A 21,749-nucleotide genomic window follows, 5' to 3' on the forward strand; every position below is an offset into this window, starting at 1 on the left:
GAAAAATTTTAAACCCTAGACATTTAGACATCTACAATTGATATATCTTTAACCTAAGGTCTACATTCACAATGAAGGCAGCCAAGGAAAGAGAAGATTTGGAAAAAGTAAATTAAGTCAGGTAACAGGAAAAAGTTCTTTTAAGGGTGCCTGATGAGGCCTCATTTCATACCTCACTTAGTAACTGTGTAAAAAAAATAAGAATAAAACTCAGAATATAAGAAGTTAAAGACTACATCTTCAGGTAAATATAAAGTGTGTGAAATACACAACAGGCCCATTATGTGAGCAGGTTAATCCTGCAAGGGATCTGAATAAGGAATGCAGCAAAGTTCAATTTGGATTTCATAGGAAAACCAGGGAAAAGATTGGGAGCCATTTCACTGGAAGAACAATGCATATGTGCTTATAAAATGCATTATAAAATGTGGAATCATCCAGTGTGATCACACTTCCCTTACATGTGAAGACAGGGAAACGTTCTCATAGACCCATCCCACGATTCCCATATCTGAAGGGAGAAGCCCTCCTTCTCGGCCCCGCAGAGCGCTGCCATCCTGGCGTGTGGTCTCCCAGGGCTGGTCCCCTTACAGCCCTTCCCTCTGAGCTGCATCCAGTTACCTCAGTTTGACCATCACCAGGAGGAGGATCCCGCAGGTGACTGTCATGCCCACCACAGCATAGATGACTTCTCCTAGAAGTAAAAGATGCTTTTTAAAGCCCTGGATTTTTAGAGAGAATAAACACTAAAGATATTTTAGAGGGTGGATTTTTAGTATATGTGCTGCTGAAGCAAGCACCCGAGGGTGAATTTTTTAACTGACCATTGAAGGGGGTATGAAATCCACTGAGAGTTATCTCCTTTGCATGTTTTCCTTTTTGCAATGCAAAGCCTTTGACCTTAGACAGGGGCGGATAATCTGAAAGAAAACAATGAAGATGAGGCGAAAGTATATCCAAGTCACGCATTATTTTTATCCCGTGGGTTGCAATTTGCTTTATAAGACAACAATTTATTTCTATGACATTATTTTAATATTGATATGATAGATTTGGGTAAAAGGGGGAACACTTTTATTCAATTTTAACAGCCCTTTTCACCTTTAATCAAATAACTGCATAATTGAAGTTGCTTTTAAAAAAATATTACTAGAATAATGATTACATTTTATAATACAGTTCATTTTACCTTATACATAGACTAGGAAAAAATACAATAATTTAAGGCTGCACATTGGGATACTGAAAAACATTCCTTCATTACAAGAGTGATTGTTTGAGTGCACATTTCCCCAAGACCCACTGTATTTATGAATTTTTAGAGTACTTTCAGGAGAATCCCTAAACCAGTCACTCTGTTCACCTCTCTACCTAGACCCTACAATATCTGGTTTGCTTATTCCCCGATTTTGTTTCCCTTTTTGAACCACTTCATTTTATATTGGCTTTACATAGTTTTGCCTTACTTAAGGGCTTCCCTGGTGACTCAGATGGTAAAGAATCTGCCTGCAATGTGGGAGACCTGGGTTCGATTCCTGGGTTGGGAAGATCCTTTGGAGAAGGGCATAGCAACCCACACCAGTACTCTTGCCTGGAGAATCCCATGGGCAGAGGAGCCTGGCGGGCTACAGTCCATGGGTCACAAAGAGTCAGGGGTCCCCTTGACCCGTCTGTAGCCCTCTTCTTGTCCATTTTGTGCTAAACATATTCCAACCTCACTTCACAACTCATAAGACAAGAAAGTGCAAGCTTTGGATCTTTGAAGTGAAATCACCCCTAGTTTTGATTCAAGTCAACACAAACATATATGTCAAACATTCCAATAACTAATGTCTTTAATGATAATGGTTCAGGTGAGTTTTAAAGCTAAAAAAAATGAAAAAAAAGAAAAAGGAAACTGAGGTAGAGCCTCCCTTGAGAGAGAGTTTGCTATCTTCTGTTATAGATGTTTCACACATTTTGAGACCTGGAAGTCTGAGTGGATGGATTTTTTTTTGCAGAAGTGAGTGTATAAAATAAACAGGGTATTGCATCCAATGACAACAGGCTCTGAGTGGGTAAGGAGAGAAGGCATATTAACCAACAGTCCCATTTAGTCCTCACTCTGCCCAGGGCTGATGCTGTCAGGAGCCAGCTCCTTGGAGCCAAGGTTTGAGGTCTACCCTGAATAACTGGTAGAAATCATAGGAACCAGATTGAGATCAGTGATAAAATGATCAGGGTGGGTGCAGGCGAAGCAGCCTAGTAAGAGCTAGAAAGGTACCTGAGAACTTTGTCACTGAAAACTAATTCTCAAGGAGTTAAGACATTAGCACACAGTTCAGACATAAATTGTTAAGACATTTTTAGCTCAAGATTGCTTTAATCCCCAACTCACATATCGGATTATCACGTATTTATAGAAGTCTGACCTTCTTAGGAAGTGAAAAATCAACCTCTTCTGAATGTAAAAGCAATAGAAATAGAGCTTTTGATTTTTTTTTTTCACTTTTGGGGTTATAAAATAATTCTGTTATTCACTAGAAACTCAGAATGGAAAAATTGAGCTATTTCAAATTTTTTTTTTTAGTAACAGTGGTGTTTTGGGGGGAAGAATTAATTTCAGTCAAGTTAAACGTACAGATGTTTAGTGAACTAAGTGATCATAATTAAATTTTATATTTAAATAAGTTAGAATGTTAAGGATACATTATTTTGCTTCTCTTTTAAATTCTATGGTGTTTTGTGACATTTTAGGCGATTCATTAAATGTAAATGTATGTAATGTACACTAGCTGGTTATTCAAATGATGCTATGGTTTTCCTTTATGAAATTCTACCCCTCAGTACATTTTTGCCTAGTTAGGTATCACAATTCATCTTTATATTAGAAAAAAGGTAGGATTTTGATTAATCAGGCTATCTTTTAGGTATATAACTGCCTAAAGTAATTGTTAAACATTCACCTAGTAAGGCTTAGAAAGAATTGTCTTATTCACTAAACTTCACTCACATGGAACTCATTAACAAAGTTATAATAGATCAATGACAGAAATGCTAGCTAATGATCCCAGTGAAAATTTTAATGTGACTAGCAGTCACTCCACAATCTTAAATATTGTACCCTAGGAGAATACCAAATATCAGTTAGAAGAGATTAATGTTACAGAGGGTTTCTTGGCTACTGAAGCCCATTGGAGATTGTCCCCCACCTTTTATAAACAGTGAGGTTTACTGTGTTTTATAACCATGAAATTAAAGTCGGCAGAGTTAATAACCAACCTCAGTCCCATACCATCTGCTATATTTATAGATAAACATTGTCTGTGACTTGTTTATCTTAACTCCTACCCTAGAGGAATTAGATACTATTATGAACTATATTGTAAAATCCCTGTACATTTGACGGGAAATCAAGATTAATTTCAGCCTTACAGTAAGAACAAATTTAAATAGTATTCTCCCCAAATGAGCTACAGAGATGGGATCATTTTTCTTTTTTTTCTTCCAAAAATCTTGCACAGCAGTGGCTGAGAGCTGATGCAGACCAAACCTCTACTTTGTATAATTTATATGAAGTAGTAAATGCATTGTAAAATATGTGGTGGATCAGACACAAAGTCATGATTTAAAAATAAATGTCAGAGTTCTTGAGACAAATTAACCTGAGTACAAACTACAGATTTGTCAACCTTCAATTAAAGCATTAACCCAAAAGAGTCTGATTGGAAGAAAAATCTGATGAAAGGAACATTTCCGTAGAATAATTTTTAAAATATATTATTGTATCTGTCTTTTTTTAATGGAAGTACAGTTGATTTACAATGTTGTGATAGTTTCAGGTGTATAGCAATGTGATTCAGTTTTATATGTATATTTATATATTTCATGTTGATGTATGACAGAAGCTAACAGTATTGTAATTATCCTTAATTAAAAGTTAATAAATTATATATATATATATACACATACATATGTATATATACATTATTTTTTGGAAAAGGAAATAGCAACCCACTCCAGTACTCTTGCCTGGAGACTGGCAGGCTACAGTTCATGGGATCACAAGAGTAGGACATGACTTAGCGCTATCTACACTATTTTTAGATTCTTTTCCATTATAGGTTATTACAAGATATTGAATATAGTTCCCTGTGCTATACAGTAGGTCCTTGTTAGTTATCTATTTTATATATAATAGTATATACATATTAATCCCAAACTCTGGATTTATTCCTATTAATGAATCGCATGGCATAGTTAAAATTCTATTGTCTTCTTTCTGAGTTTAAATAAACAGCACCAATACCATGACAACATCTTATTGAGAAGGAAAATTAAAGAATACTCTTCTTGTGTATCCTAGGCCTGGTGTTATTTCTAATTTGGTCAATATTGTCTCACCTGAAAGTATACTAATTCCCAAATTAGAAATGAGTTTTTAATTGTTTCACCTAATGATCAGAATTGAGATTCCATACATCATGGACTCTTTCAATCATCAGTGTATGAAAACCTCCTTCTAAAGTGGATTGAAGGGCCATTGCTGCTGGGAGAAGGGAAAATATATCAGCAGCTAAAAAATCTGAAAAGCCTATACATTATCAATATGATAAATCAAGGTTTGAACACCTAACATGGATATAACACCATTGCTACTAAAATGTATGCCTCAGAATTAAGCCAACTAAGCAATATGCTTTCCTTAAGCAGTTATAACAGGAATCAACAAGGCATATTCTTTTATTTAATTCATAAACTTCAAAGAAAAGTATGTCTTAGATTTGTCTTCTCTCACTGTGGGTAAACTCATGGTAGTTGCCAGGGGCTGGAGTGATATGGAAACTTGAGTTATTAGTCAATGGGTATAAGATTTCAGTTATGCAAAATCAGTGAGTCTAGGAATCTATTGTATACCATAGGGCCTATTGTTAACAATGCTTACAGTCTTCCTGAAAGGGTAGATCTTAGGTTACTCATCGCGGATCAGTCCCCTTCTTGGATCACAAAAGGACTTGTGTAACTCAGTGAAGCTATGAGTCATGCCGTGCAGGGCCACCCAAGACAGACGGGTCATAGTGGGGTGTTCTGACAAAAGGTGATCCACTGGGAGAGGGAGCAAACCACCCCAGAATACTTGCTGTGAGAACCTCATGAACTGTATAAAAGTCCAAAAAGATATGACACCAAAAGATGAGTCCCCCAGGTCTGAAGGTGTCCAACTGAGGAAGAGTGGAGGGGAATTACGAATAGCCCCAGAATGAATGAAGCGGCTGGGTCAAAGAGGATGTGATGCTCAGTTGTGGACGTGTCTGGTGATGAAAGTAAAATCCAGTGCTGCAAAGAACAGTATTACATAGGAACCTGAAATGTTAGGTCCAAGAATCAAGGAAAATTGGGTGTGGTCAAGTAGGAGATGGTAAGAATAAACATCACCATCCTAGGAATCAGTGAACTAAGATGGATGGGAATGGGTGAATTTAATTCAGATGACCATTATGTCTACTTCTGTGGGCAAGAATCCTATAGAAGAAACTGAGTAGCCCTCTTAATCAACAAAAGAGTCCTAAATACAGTACTTGGGTGCAACCTCAAAAATGACAGAATGATCTCAATTTGTTTCCAAGGCAAGCCATTCAACATCACAGAAATCCAAGTCATGCCCCTACTGTGGACGCCAAAGAAACTGAAGTTGATCAGTTCTATGAAGACCTAGAAGACCTCCTAGAACTAACACCTAAAAATAGATGTCCTATTCATCATCGGGGATTGGAATACAAAAGGAGGAAGTCAAGATATATCTGGAACAACAGGCAAGTTTGGCCTTAGAGAACAAAATGAAGTAGGGCAAAGGTTAACTGAATTCTGACAATACAATGCACTAGTCATAGAAAATACCCTTTTTCAACAACACAAGAGACTTTATACACGGACATCACCAAATGGTCAATGCCAAAATCAAATTGATCACATTCTTTGTAGGCAAAGATGGAGAAGCTGTATACAGTCAGCAAAAACAAGACCCAGAGGTGACAGTGGCTCAGATCATCAGCTTCTCATAGCAAAATTCAGCCTAAAAGTAAAGAAAAATGGGAAAAACATTGGGCCAGCAAGGTAAGACTTGCATCCTGTATGAATTCACAGTAGAGGCAACAAATAGATTCAAGGGACTAGATCTGGTTAACAGTGTGCTTGAAGAACTATGGACAGAGATCTGTACAGGAGGTGGTTAACAAAACCAACCCAAAGAAAAAGAAAAGCAAAGACAATGTGGTTACTTGAGGCAGCTTTACAAATAGTGGAAGAAGGAAGAGAAGTGAAAAGCAAGGGAGAGAGGGAAAGTTACATCCAATTAAACCCAGAGTTCCAAAAAAGTAACTAGAAGAGACAAGAAGGCCTTCTTCAATGAACAGTGCTTAATATTAGAAGAAAACAACAGAAGGGGAAATACTAGAGATCTCTTCAGGAAAATTAAAAATATCATGGGGGCATTCTGCCCAGAGACATGCACAATAAAGGGTAAAAGTGGTGGAGACCTAGTAGACGCTGAAGAGACCAAGAATAGATGGAAAGAATATATGGAAGAGCTGTATGAAAAGGATCTCAACGAACTGTATTACTGTGATGGAGTGGTTAGTCATCCAGGGCCAGACATTCTGGAGGATGAAGTCAGGTGGGCCTTAGGAAGCACTGCTGTTGATAAAGCTAGGGGATATGATGAAATTCCAGCAGAAATATTGAAATCCCTGAAGGCTGATGCCATCTAGTTTTGCATTCATTATGTGAGCAAATCTGGAAGATTCAGCAGTGGCCATAGGACCAGAAAAGGTCAATCCTCATCCCATTTCCCAAGAAGGGTAGCACCAAAGAATGTGCTAACCATCAGACAGTTGCAGTCATCTCCCATGCTAGTAAGGTCATGCTTAAAATCTTGCGTTCTAGGCTTCAGCATTATGCAAACCAAGAACTTCCAGATGTCCAAGCTGGGTTTAGAAAAGGAAGAGAAATTAGAAATCAAATTGCCAACATTTGCTGGATTATAGAGAAAGAAAGGGAATTACAGTTAAACATCTATCTGTTTCATAAACTACACTAAAGCCTTTGACTGTGTGGATCATGACAAACTGGAAAGCTCTTAGATAGATAGGAATACCAGACCATCTTAGCTGTCTCCTAAGAAACCTGGATGTAGGTCAAGAAGCAACAGAACCCTGTATGGAACAACTGATTGGTTCAAGATTGAGAAAGAACTATGACAGGGCTGTCTGCTGTCACCTTGTTTGTGTAACCTATACACTGAGTAAATCATGAGAAATACTGGGCTGAATGAGTTACAAGCTGGACTCGAGATAGGTGGGAGAAAATCAGCAAACTCAGATATGCGGATACAACTCTAATGGCAGAAGGTGAAGAGGAACTAAAGAGCCTCTTGATGAGGGTGAAGGAGGAGAGTGAAAGAGCCAGCTTAAGACTAGATATTTAAAAAACTAAGACCATGGCATCTAGCCCAAATACTGAATGGGAAATAGAAGGGAAAATTTGGAAGTGCTGACAGATTTTCTCTTCTTGAGCTTCAGAATCACTGCAGACAGTAACTGCAGCCATGAAATCAGAAGACAATTGCTTCTTGGCAAGAAAGCGATGACAAATCTAGATAGAGTGTTGAAAAACAGAGACATTACTCTGCCAACAAAAGTCCATATTGTCAAGGCTATGATCTTCCCAGTGGTCATGTATGGTTGTGAGATCTGGACCATAAAGAAGGTAGAGAGCCAAAGAATTGATGCCTTCGAACTGTGGTGCTGGGGGAGACTCCTGAAAGTCCCTTGGACTGCAAGGAGATCAAACCAGTCAATCTTGAAGGAGATAAACTCTGAATATTCACTGGAAGGACTGATGCTGAAGCTCCAGTATTTTGGTCATCTGAAGTGAACAGCCAATTCACTGGAAAAGTCTCTGATGCTGGGAAAGATTGAGGGCACAAGGAGAAGAGGGCATCAGAGGATGAGATGGCTGGATGGCATCTGATGCAATGGACATGAACTTGGACAAACTCTGGAAGATGGTGAGGGACAGGGAGGCCAGGCATGCTGCAGTCCATGGGGTCGGAAAGACTCCGACATGACTGGGCGACTCAACAACAACAACAAGATCTTAGGTTTAATGTTCAAAATGGTGCCAAATGCAAGTTTGTGTGCCTGATGCACAGTGAGGGCAAACAAACCAAAACATCAGAATTTGGAACACAGAAAGTTTTACTGCAGAGCCCAGAAAGGAGAACAGGTGGCTTATGCTCAAAATACCCCACGACCCCTGTAGGGAAGTGTTTTTACAGGCCAGGTGAAGGGAGGGGTCACAGGGTGTGTGATCAGCCTGTGCACAATTCTCTGATTAGTTGATACTGAGTTAGCTGGGCAGTTAATGTCATCAATCCTTAGGCACCAGAAGGTCCAGACTACATACTCATAGTCATCAAGTAGTTAATTTCTTTCATTTGGTGGTGGTTTTAGCATCTGAAAAACTCAGAAAATATGTATCAGATGTTAGGAGCTAAAGAAGGGGGTCTGCCCCAGGAAAGGCCCACAAGGTCCTGCTTGTTCACATTATCACACAAAACAATAGGAATTTCCTGATGATCCAGTGGTGAAGTCTCCATGCTTCCAATACAGGGGGCACAGGTTCAGTCCCTGGTGGAGGAACTAAGATCCCTCATGCCACGCAGCTTGGGCCAAACAAATAATAATAATAGAGAACAGCAGGGAACCTTAGAGGTCATGGATATGCTTGTGATACAGATTGTGGTGATGGTTTTACGGTGTCTGTGATATCTTCAAACTCATCAAACTGTTTGCATTAAATGTGTACAGTCTTCTGTATATCAAAACCAGGACACATATAAATGAATTAATAAATCTTTAAGTGAACCGTGAACTTCCAGATGTTCAAGCTGGCTTTAGAAAAGGCAGAGGAACCAGAGGTCAAATTGCCAATATCTGCTGGATCATCAAAAAAGCAAGAGAGTTCCAGAAAAACATTTATTTCTGCTTTATTGACTATGCCAAAGCCTTTGACTGTGTGGATCACAATAAACTGTGGACAATTCTGAAAGAGATGGGAATACCAGACCATCTGACATGTCTCTTGAGAAACCTCTACACAAGTCAGGAAGCAACAGTTAGAACTGGACATGGAACAACAGACTGGTTCCAAATAGGAAGAGGAGTACGTCAAGGCTGTATATTGTCACCCTGCTTATTTAACTTATATGCAGAGTACATCATGAGAAACGCTGAGCTGGAAGAAACACAAGCTAGAATCAATATTGCCGGGAGAAATATCAATAACCTCAGATATGTGGATGACACCACCCTTATGGCAGAAAGTGAAGAAGAACTAAAGAGCCTCTTGATGAAGGTGAAAGAGGAGAGTGAAAAAGTTGGCTTAAAGCTCAACCTTCAGAAAACTAAGATCATGGCATCTGGTCCCATCACTTCATGGCAAATAGATGGGGAAACAGTGGAAACAGTGTCAGACTTTATTTTGGGGGGCTCCAAAATCACTGCTGATGGTGATTGCTACTGTGAAATTAAAAGACGCTTACTCCTTGGAAGGAAGGTTATGGCCAACCTATATAGCATATTTAAAAGTAGAGACGTTACTTTGCCGACAAAAGTCCGTCTAGTCAAGGCTATGGTTTTTCCAGTGGTCATGCATGGATGTGAGAGTTGGACGGTGAAGAAAGCTGAGCGCCGCTGAATTGATGCTTTTGAACTGTGGTGTTGGAGAAGACTCTTGAGAGTCCCTTGCACTGCAAGGAGATCAAATCAATCCATCCTAAAGGAGATCAATCCTGGGCGTTCATTGGAAGGACTGATGTTGAAGCTGAAACTCCAATACTTTGGCCACCTCATGCGAAGAGTTGACTCATTGGAAAAGACCCTAATGCTGGGTACCATTGGGGGCAGAAGGAGAAGGGGACGACAGAGGATGAGATGGTTGGATGGCATCACCGACTCGATGGACGTGGGTTTGGGTAAACTCCAGGAGTCGGTGATGGACAGGGAGGCCTGGCGTACTGCAGTTCATGGGGTCGCAGAGTCGGACATGATTGAGCAACTGAACTGAACTGAAATCTTTAAGACCTGGAATAGGAAATGACAACCCACTCCAGCATTCTTGCCTGGAAAATTCCACGGACAGAAGAGCCTGGTAGGCTACAGTCCATGGGGTCATGAAGAGTTGGACACAACTGAGTGACTGAGCACACACATCTTCAAGAACATCTGCCTTGGTCCTTGTCATGAGCCAGAAGTTCAGTGTGAGACAACGACTACATTGACAAGCCTGGCAACTGCTCTTTTATCCATTATTGAGTGACAGTAATGTTCACACATCTAGTGGATTTGCTCAGTTATTATGGTGAGTTTCAACTTCACTACTAAAATATATCAAATATTCACACTTCTTTAATAGTTTCTGCAAATAATGAAATAGTCACTGAGAAATGGCTTTTGGAATGCCAGTTATACTATTTCTGATAACTAACACTAGATTTGATCAATATAGTGTTAGAAAGCCATGATTTTACAAATTGGAACTAAAACAAAAGTCTGTCATCTGCAGTTCGGGGCTCATAAAACATGACTCTAAGGCTAGAGATTGAAAATAGGAATAGAATATATCTGTAAGGGTCTTCCCAGGTGGCACTAGTGGTAAAGAAGCTGCCTGCCAATGCAGGAGACATAAGAGACACAGGTTCAGGTTCAGCCCCTGGGTCAGAAAGACCCCCTGGAGGAGGGCATGGGAACCCACTCCAGTACTCTTGCCTGGAGAATCCCATAGACAGAGGAGCCAGGCGAGCTACAGTCCATAGGGTCATAGGGAGTCAGATACATGAAGTGACATGCATACTTGAATGTATCTGTAAATACACAAATTTACATGTAGAACAGAATTACAAAATTTGGTGGGGCTTCTTAGATTATTTTAGTCAAAGTTTCTGCAGTGATGCATTCTGCCTCATTCTTGACTGTCATCACCATCTCAGGAATGAGCCATTTAATACTTTCTACTCTTCCAAATACTATTGATGGTCAGTTCTAATTAAAATGGAAAGTATCTCCATAGAAATTGTGAAATTATTTGTTCTAGTTCTCTGAAGAATACTGTTGGTAGCTTGATAGGGATTGCATTGAATCTATAGGTTGCTTTGGGTAGTATACTCATTTTCACTATGTTGATTCTTCCAATCCATGAACATAGTATATTTCTCCATCTATTTGTGTCCCCTTTGATTTCTTTCCCCAGTGTTTTATAGTTTTCTATATATCAGTCTTTTGTTTCTTTAGGTAGATATGTTCCTAAGTATTTTATTCTTTTCATTGCGATGGTGAATGGAATTGTTTCCTTAATTTCTCTTTCTGTTTTCTCATTGTTAGTGTATAGGAATGCAAGGGATTTCTGTGTGTTGATTTTATATCCTGCAAATTTACTATATTCGTTGATTAGCTCTAGTATTTTTCTGGTGGAGTCTTTAGGGTTTTCTATGTAGAGGATCATGTCATCTGCGAACAGTGAGAGTTTTACTTCTTCTTTTCCAATCTGGATTTCTTTTATTTCTTCTTCTGCTCTGGTCGCAGTGGCCAAAACTTCCAAAACTATGTTGAATAGTAGTGGTGAGAGTGGACAACCTTGTCTTGTTCCTGACTTTAGGGGAAATGCTTTCAGTTTTTCACCATTTAGGATAATGTTTCCTGTGGGTGTGTCATATAGCTTTTATTATGTTGAGATATGTTCCTTATATTCCTGCTTTTTGGAGGGTTTTTAATCATAAATGGATGTTGACTTTTGACAAAGGCTTTCTCTGCATCTATTGAAATTATCATATGGTTTTTATTTTTCAATTTGTTAATGTGGTGTATTACACTGATTGATTTGTGGATATTGAAGAATCCTTGCATCCCTGGGATAAAGCCCACTTGGTCATGATGTATGATCTTTTTAATATGTTGTTGGATTCTGTTTGCTAGGATTTTGTTAAGGATTTTTGCATTTATATTCATCAGTGATATTGGCCTGTAGTTTTCTTTTTTGTGGTATTTTTCAGAGAACTAGAACAAATAATTTCACAATTTGTATGGAAATATAAAAAACCTCGAATAGCCAAACAATCTTGAGAAAGAAGAATGGAACTGGAGGAATCAATCTGCCTGACTTCAGGCTCTACTACAAAGCCACAGACATCAAGACAGTATGGTACTGGCACAAAGACAGAAATATAGATCAATGGAACAAAATAGAAAGCCTAGAGATAAATCCACGCACCTATGGACACCTTATCTTTGACAAAGGAGGCAAGAATATACAATGGAGAAAAGACAATCTCTTTAACAAGTGGTGCTGGGAAAACTGGTCAACCACTTGTAAAAGAATGAAGATAGAACAATTTCTAACACCATACACAAAAATAAACTCAAAATGGATTACAGATCTAAATGTAAGACCAGAAACTATAAAACTCCTAGAAGAAAACATAGGCAAAACACTTTCTGACATAAACCACAGCAGGATCCTCCATGACCCACCTCCCAGAATATTGGAAATAAAAGCAAAAATAAACAAATGGGACCTAATTAAAATTAAAAGCTTTTGCACAAGAAAGGAAACTATAAGCAAGGTGAAAAGACAGCCTTTAGAATGAGAGAAAATAATAGCAAACGAAGCAAAAGACAAACAATTAATCTCAAAAATATACAAGCAACTCCTGCAGCTCAATTCCAGAAAAATAAATGACCCAATCAAAAAGTGGGCCAAAGAACTAAACAGACACTTCTCCAAAGAAGACATACAGATGGCTAACAAACACATGAAAAGATGCTCAACATCACTCATTATCAGAGAAATGCAAATCAAAACCACAATGAGGTACCATTTCATGCCAGTCAGAATGGCTGCCATCCAAAAGTCTACAAACAATAAATGCTGGAGAGGGTGTGGAGAAAAGGGAACCCTCTTACACTGTTGGTGGGAATGCAAACTAGTACAGTCACTATGGAGAACAGTGTGGAGATTCCTTAAAAAACTGGGAATAGAACTGCCATATGACCCAGCAATCCCACTGCTGGGCATACACATTGAGGAAACCAGAATTGAAAGAGACACATGTACCCCAATGTTCATCGCAGCACTGTTTATAATAGCCAGGACATGGAAGCAGCCTACATGCCCATCAGCAGACAAATGGATAAGGAAGCTGTAGTACATATACACAATGGAATATTACTCATCCACTAAAAAGAATACATTCGAATCAGTTCTAATGAGGTGGGTGAAACTGGAGCCTATTATACAGAGTGAAGTAAGCCAGAAAGAAAAACACCAATACAGTATACTAACGCATATATATGGAATTCAGTAAATCGGTAAAGATAACCCTGTATGCGAGACAGAAAAAGAGACACAGCTGTATAGGACAGTATTTTGGACTCTATGGGAGAGGGTGAGGGCGGGATGATATGCGAGAATGGCATTGAAGCATGTAAATTATCATATGTGAAATGAATCGCCAGTCCAGGTTCGATGCATGAGACAGGGAGCTTGGGGCTGGTGCACTGGGATGACCCAGAGGGACGGGATGGGGAGGGAGGTGAGAGTGGGGGTTCTGGAAGGGGAACACATGTGCATCCATGGCAGATTCATGTCAATGTATGGCAAAACCAATACAATATTGTAAAGTAAAAAAATAGATAAATAAATAAATTTAAAAAATAAAAAAAAAAATAAAATGGAAAGTATCTTTCAGACTGCTCCTTTATCAACTCAAGATGATGAATCTACTTTCCTTCTTTGGCATTGCTGCCTAGTTTCTGTCTCCTACGTGCTTATCTGTGTTTGTGGGGAGAAAGAGAGAGCGAGAAATCACACTGTCAGCAGGCCACATACAGTCATACTTTTCAAACATTATTATGAATCTCTGTATATCTTAAAATGCCAGTTTTGATTCAGTAGGTCTGGGATAATGCAGAGATTCTGAATCTCTTAAAACTTCCCAGGTGCTGCTGCTTCTGCTGCTTCTGGCAAATATAATATTTTATATACACACACACACACACACATATATATTCATATGTCTCTACCTAGAATGAGAGAGAATGTGCACATATATACTTATGCAACATACAAAATGCTTCACTTCCATGTATATGGCTTAATATCAATACTTTACAAGGCACTTTGACAGACACTGTTTAAATTTTAGAACAACTAGCCATACAGGAAATGTTAGCTTGCCTTAAAGAAACTCAGACTCAGAATAGTTGCCCAGGATCACAGAGTCGATGAATAGTGAAAATATGACTTGTGGCAAATTTTTTTTACCAATTATATATTTTAAAAACCTCATGGAGACTACAAAAACATGTAAAACATTTTCAGCTTTTTCCAATGTAGCAGCCAATTGGATTAGAAAATAGATTTTCGAAAAAGGAAATAGATTTGAAAAATAATAAAGACCACTTGAATTTGATAGTGCTATACAATAAGAAACATTTAGTAATATGTGATCACAAATGTCTGTGGTTATATCTATAAGTTTGAGTCTTAAAGTGGAAAAAAGTATATGTATATATATTTCTGTTGCCAAAATTCACAATAGAAGACATAAAATCTAATAACTAAATCTGAAATGTCTCATATATAGCTGTAAGATTTTTCAATGTCTTGCACATACCTTTGAGATATGTTCATCATTTTCAAGGTCATCAAATAAATCACCACTTTAACTTTGACATTTGACAGAAATATGAAAAAAAATGAATGCCACAATTTTCAAGGTGGTTACCATAGATTTTGATATCAATAGAATATTTCTGTTTTTACAGATGTAGAGTTAGGACCATATGTAAAACTTTCCAGAATATTCACCAGGCAAAGGGCATATAAAGAATAATACACAAAAGCTCAGTGTAACTATTTAAAATCAGACTTGGCTGTTTTTCTGCTTGCTATAGTATACATCTACATCAACACAACCTGAGTCTCAGACAAAAAATATAAAGCAACCCCATGGTTTAAATCTGTCAATATCTGGAATGAGTTTAATAGAAAAAAATGTGTTTCCAAAGTTGAATGTTTTCAAGTAACTTTTATCTTGAATTATATAAGTACTAGGAGATCTTGTAATGAGACAAATGTAAGCTAAGAATAGAAATAACTAACACTATACCTTATCAATTTTATGTTTATGTTTTCATATATGGAGGATTTTAATGTACAGAATTTTTTAGTGAAAAAGTATATATGATAATACCATTAATTGTCCAGATAGCTTTCTGTTGTCTTCATTTGGAATTAATTGATTCACTAGTGTCTACCCTTTTTGAACTGTATAAGACTTTGCCTGGCTGGTGTACAAAATTTTTTCATGTGCTGATAGAAAACACCAAGAAAAAGAGAGGGAAATAAAATATAGGATAGAGATACATTTTTGGAGAGTCTTCACAGTTATTTGGAATGATGAGATGATTCAGAAAGTTTTGTAAGTTATTGAGTTTAGGAATGGAAAAAAAAAGTATTTAGTTGCAGTATTTCTTCACTGCATATACATTTGTAAATCTTCAGGGAGAAGTTGACTATCAAAGTATGATAAATGCTTTTAATTTTCCTTAGACGGCACTCTTCTTGAAAATAGACACCATATCCATCTCGTTTACAATATAACATGAATGTCACAATGCCATGTCCATGTGGTTATCTGATGGCCAAGTATATTAGCAACTTTCACATCTGAAATAGCACATCTGTCACTGCCTAATGACATACATTGTATGGTAGCTCAGTGGTAAAGAATCTGCCTACAAAAAAGGAGGCTGCCTGCAATACAGGAGACAGAGGTTCAATGCCTGGGTTGGGAAGATCCCCTAGAGAAGGAAGTGGCAACTCACTTCAGATTTCTTGCCTGGAAATCCCATGGACAGAGGAGCCTGGCAGACTACAGTCCAAGGGGCCATGAGAGTCGGACATGGCTTAGTGACTGAACCACCACACTGTAAAATTATATAATGTTTAGTTCTTTCTCAACTTTGACTGATGTTAGCCAAGGATCTTCACGTTAATCACATATTTTCACATATTGTCACCACTTCTTAAAATGGAAATTCATTGTCCCAACTGCAATGCCTATGGATATTTGGCCAACAAAAATCTATTAAGACGCTATTTCACTTGATGATTAATTCTGTCAGGTTTCTTCACTGATGGGCAAAGATTAAACGTCTTGGTCATTAGTAAAGGAGATAACTAACAGCAAGAATTTTGAGAATTTGTCTGAGTTCCACTTTTCTTATTTGTAAAATGAGACTAGTAACACCTATGTTTGTGAGATTTTTTGATAGTGAAAACTAATATAAAGTAACAGAGCTCTTGGGGACTTCTATGAGAAAAAAATGTACATTCGTGGGAAGGGAAGGGCAATAAGGATAAGAAAAGGGATTCCTTTGATAGCTATTTTTCTTTTTTCATTTATTTATTTGGCTGTGCTGGTTCTTAGTTGTGTGTGGCATGTGGGATCTGGTTCCTTGATCAGGGATTGAATCTGGGCCCCCTGCACTGGAAATAAGGAGTCTTAGCCACTAGACCAACCAGGGAAGTCCCTTGATGGTGACTTTTCTCTTCTTTTTTCCCTTCCTTTCATTTCTCCCTGCTTACTTTCCATGGAAAGATCTCCTGAGGCCAACTAACTGAAATAGAACATCTTGTCATTTTCGATTTCAGAAACCTGACTCCAGGTAGATACAGTAAAGTGAAAGTTTTTTAGGAGAGGCAAAGTTTTCTAAGCTGTACCATGAAACACTAGCTCTGAAGAATACTTTTATGTGCTAGAAAATCAAAAAGTCTATAAGTAAATGACTTCAGAAACTTCTAGATTAGACAGAATAAATCATGGGCTTTTTTTTTTTTTATGCTGTAAATATTTTCAATTATTTTTAGCTATACCAGTGGGGCACACTTTACCAAAATTTATTTTCTGTGTAGGTTATATCTAGGAATCCATTAAAAATTTTTGTAAAACACAGGCCTATGTTATTTATAGACAAATATTTTTATATTTGTGTGGGCATAAGATGTTTATCAAGGATTCTTATTTTTACTTAGTCAACAGAAGTTCATAGAACACCATACAGACAGTATTCTGTGTCCATCAACGTAGGTACTAACTTGCTGCTAAGTCACCTCAGTCGTGTCCGACTCTGTGCGACCCCATAGATGGCAGCCCACCAGGCTCCGCCGTCCCTGGGATTCTCCTGGCAAGAACCCTGGAGTGGGTTGCCATTTCCTTCTCCAATGCATGAAAGTGAAAAGTGAAAGTGAAGTCGCTCAGTCGTGTCCAACTCTTAGCGACCCCACGGACTGCAGCCTACCAGGCTCCTCCATCCATGGGATTTTCCAGGCAAGAGGTACTAACTTAGGTACTAATTTATAATCCTCTCCTCTTCTAAGTCGGAGAAGGCAATGGCACCCCACTCCAGTACTCTTGCCTGGAGAATCCCAGGGACGACGGAGCCTGGTGGGCTGCCATCTATGGGGTCGCACAGAGTCGGACACGACTGAAGCGACTTAGCAGCAGCAGCAGCAGCAGCAGCCTCTTCTAAGTGCACATATTTCTAAGCACCTGACACCAAAATTTCTCTTGTTCTCTACTCCAGGGAGTCAAGCCAAATTTTCAGCCTGTGGTTTGGGAGAAGCTTGACCTCCCAAATGCTACTCTCTTTGCCTCTTGGAGTGGTTGGCGTGATACAACATTAACTCCAGGTTTACTGTCAATTTATCTGCTATTCTTCAATTCTTAAAGTTGTCCACATGGGATGTGGAGAATTTAGAATCTGCTCCCTACTTCAGAGAGCCATTCCAGCAGAACTAGGAGTTTATGGATCATTTATACCCATAAATGTCCACTGTAACGAGAGTTCAGAACTGTGTTTGGCAAAAATAAGTGTTCAATAAATTACACAATTTTAAAATATTATATAATTTAGAGTATTATTTGATATTAAAAGTGCAGAGTTAAATAAAAAATGGCCTTTAGGTTCTTGAGAGGACTCAATGCATCAGAACAGATTTGAAGCGAAAGATAAAAGAGTCATAGAGGGCAGAACTGTAATGCTTACCTCTCTACTTCTCAACCTCAGAGTAAAGAAACCTGGCTTTGGAACCAGAACTCCATCACAATCTTAGATGAGTCATCCACTGGCTGCAACAGCCTTGGACAAGTTACCTTAATCTCTGAGCCTCATGCTGCTCACATGTAGAAAGGGATTTGAGATAGACTGTATGATATTGTTTGATTTTAAAATTGAAGTATAGTTGATTCACAAAGTGTGTTAATTTCAGGTGTACAGCAAAGTGATTAAGTTATGCATATATATACTTTTTCAGATTCTTTTCCATTATGATTCATCACAGGATATTGAATATAGCTCCTTATGCTATACAGTAGGTTCTTGTTTTTTTAATCTTATATACAGTAGTGTATATCTGTTAGCCCCAAACTCCTAATCTATCCCTCCCCCAAGATTGTATTATTTTGCAGGAAGATTGACTCCTCTTTCACTCTTAAGGATTATATGCCCACCACCCATGCCATATGACTTAGAGGACCACTTTATTTGGGAAGAATCTGTTTATTAGCCCACTGACATTGGGCTTGACCTTGACTTGAATTAGTAAAATACATGAGAAGCGACAATGTGTATGTTATATTCAAGCAGAGGCTTGAGTTGTTCCATTGCTTGGTTTTTCTCTCTGCCATGAGAATGTCATGTTCCAAAGAGTGGCCATGCCTTTAGCCTGAGTGTAGAAATGAGGGGCAGAGCCTCAGCTAACAGTCCAGAGCTGCCTACATGTGACAGAAGCTGGAAATCAGTCTTTGGGTTTATAAGTCACTGAATTTTGGATAGTGTACCTAACTGCCTACTCCTGCAAAAGCTGACTCATTCGGGGGTAATAATATAGCACAAATGAAAATTGTTTACAGAAGGTAGGTTCTTAATAATATTACCTCTTTCTCTTCTCTCCTCTCTTATGTCTGTTAATGAATGGTAACTAAAGGGAGAATAAAAAAGTGAAAAAAAGTTGAAAGAAAGGTGAGAAAACAGGAGACAGAAACCTGACTTGGACAAAGGTGGGGAGATCTTTGAAGAATGGCTTTCATCTTAGGGATAAGGATGCTGTTCTCTCTTTTGGTCCATGGGATAGAGAGTCATGCAGTCTCTCCTTCTCTCTCACGCACCAACGCTTATGTTGAGTTTGTTGAGTGTGAGCTCAGTCATGTTGGAGGCTCCTCTGTGCATGGGATTTCCAGGCAAGAATACTGGAGGGGGTTGCCATTTCCTCCTTTAGGGGATCTTCCTGACCCAGGGATCAAACCTGTGTCTCCTGCTCACTTCCTGCTTTGCAGGTGGATTCTTTATTGCTGAGCTACCAGGGAAGCCCAATGTCAAGTTCACCTTACTCTTAAAAATAAATATGAGATGTAACATCATTATCTCTACTGGGATTAAACTATACCACAATCAAATAGGGCCCCGTTATTTTTATTTCTAATCTCCTTTGACTTGCATTACAAGATTTCCCAGCTGTTTTTTCACATTCAATAAACCCACAAAGTCATAATGAGAATTGGAAATAAAGAGAGGCTACCAGTAAGTAAGACAATAGAGCAGTGTGAGGAACAGTATAGGTTGTGGAAAGAGGTCAACTTTTGGCTTAAAGCCGCAGACTCAAATCCTTGCTCTAAAACGTGTTAAGGGACTTCCTTTTTGGTCCAATGGTTAGGAACTTGCCTGCTAATGCAGGGGACATGGATCTGATCTCTGGTCTGGGAAGATTCCACATGCCTTGGGCAACTCAGGCCCTGAACCACAACCACTGAAGCCGGTGCACCTAGACCCTGTGCTCCATCACAAGAGGAGCCACTGCAGTGAGAAGCCCGCATGCCACACCGAGAGGGCAGCCCTTGCTTACAGCGACTAGAGGAAGCCCTTATGCAGCAACAAAGACCCAGGGCAGCCAAGACACATAAATAAAATTTAAAAAATGTAAAATATGCTAAATATGTGACTGGGGGTCCTTAACAAACAAATTCTTCTGTTCCCAGCTTCCTATTCTATTTGATGAAAGTTATAATATTTACTGACTTATTGTGAGGACTACATGAGACAAGCATAGTGCAGAGGGTCCACACAGGAGCTATACTTTTTTAATTGAAAGGTGTGTTTTGATTGTGGTTGGATATCAGCATTAACTACAGAGCATTTAAAATTAGCGTCCTTGGCCTTATCACTAATAGGTTTCAAAGGTCAAGGGAGAAAAGGGGATAAAGTGCTAGACATTCTTCACTTCAAAAGCTCTCTAGACATTTTCAGTGCAAGGTCAGGATGGAGAACCATTGGTAACAGGACAAAACACACGGTTTATGAAGATGGAAGAAACAGGTCAGATTGTAAACCACGTGACTGTAAGCTAGTGCCTTGGAAGTTCTTAGTGAGGAAAAAAGAAGAAGAGGTTGGAGAGTTATGTTTCACAGATAAAGCCTTCGAAAAAAATCAGTAATGAGTGGGCATGACCAGGTTAGGGATAATACCTGCAAAGCTAGTTTTATCAATAGAAGGAAAATTTCTTTGGATCAGTAAGAGAACTAGGCACCACACAGTTGAAAGGTAGTTGAAGTTACCTTTCAACTACCCAGCATTGTGAAAAGAACAAAAGCAATTAAAACCAACAATATTTCCATTGTAGAGGAGGGGTGTTGGAATGGAAGTTTGGGCCAAAGAACTGTGAGAAATATTAACTGGGTCAACTCAGCCATGTAGAAGTCTTGGAAAGAGCTATTAGGATTGTAGACATATGCTTAGTGTACATTTTAAATATAATAACTACCATATGGACTTTAAACAAACTACCATTGTACATTGTAGGCTGTCTGATACACTAGGAAGAGTGAGAGGCTTGAGACGTAGATACTAAATGATGGCCGTCTAGAAACGAAAAGCATCACCCTTAGCATCTTCCCACACAGAACTTACGGACCCACGGTGCCCTTTGAAGAGAGGGCTTTCCTGGTGGCTCCTGGTAAAGATTCCACCTACCTACCAGGAGACTTGGGTTCATTCCCTGAGTCGGGAGGAACCCCTGGAGATGGAAATGGAAGCCCACTCCAGCATTCTTGCCTGTAGAATCCCAAGGACAGAGGAGCCTGATGGAGAGCTCTGCAGTTTGATGGATAAGTCTTCCCTCCTTTCAGATTACCTGACTCCCAACTGAAGATGTTGCTCAGTTGCTCAGTCACATTCAACTGTTTGTGACCCCATGGACTGCAGCACACCAGGCTTCCCTGTCCTTCACTATATCCTGGAGTTTTCTCAAACTCATGTCCATTGAGTCAGTGATGCCACTCAACCATCTCATCCTTTGTCACCTCCTTCTCCTCCCACCCTCAATCTTTCCCAGCATTTAGGTCTTTTCCATTGAGTTGGCTCTTTGCATGAGGTGTCCAAAGTATTGGAGCTTCAGCATCAGTCCTCCCAATGAATATTCAGTGTTGATCTCCTTTAGGATGGACTGGTTGGATCTCCTTGCTGGCCAAGGCCAACTGAAGGAGAGGTGCCATTAGAGACTAGTGGGCTCTAGCTTCTTTCTGCAGTTGAATTGTTTTGAAAGTCCCTACCATATGCCTGCACTGTCTGGCCAACTGACCCAGGTGCCAATACAAGAGT

General features: G+C 39.0%; 1 protein-coding gene across 1 annotated transcript in view; it reads right to left on the minus strand.

The window, feature by feature from the left end:
• Positions 1 to 617: 617 nt before the first annotated feature.
• GFRAL (GDNF family receptor alpha like) overlaps positions 618 to 21,749 on the minus strand; it is a 73,449-nt gene continuing 52,317 nt past the window's right edge. The window contains exons 7-8 of the mRNA XM_081524255.1: positions 825 to 920; positions 618 to 694 (exon numbers count right to left, since the gene is read on the minus strand). Of these exons, the coding sequence (XP_081380381.1) occupies positions 618 to 694; positions 825 to 920 (173 nt within the window). The remainder of the gene's footprint in view (positions 695 to 824; positions 921 to 21,749) is intronic.

The sequence above is a fragment of the Giraffa tippelskirchi genome, chromosome 8, assembly GCF_054371585.1.
Source record: "Giraffa tippelskirchi isolate mGirTip1 chromosome 8, T2T-mGirTip1v1.2.pri, whole genome shotgun sequence".
Taxonomy (NCBI): domain Eukaryota; kingdom Metazoa; phylum Chordata; class Mammalia; order Artiodactyla; family Giraffidae; genus Giraffa; species Giraffa tippelskirchi.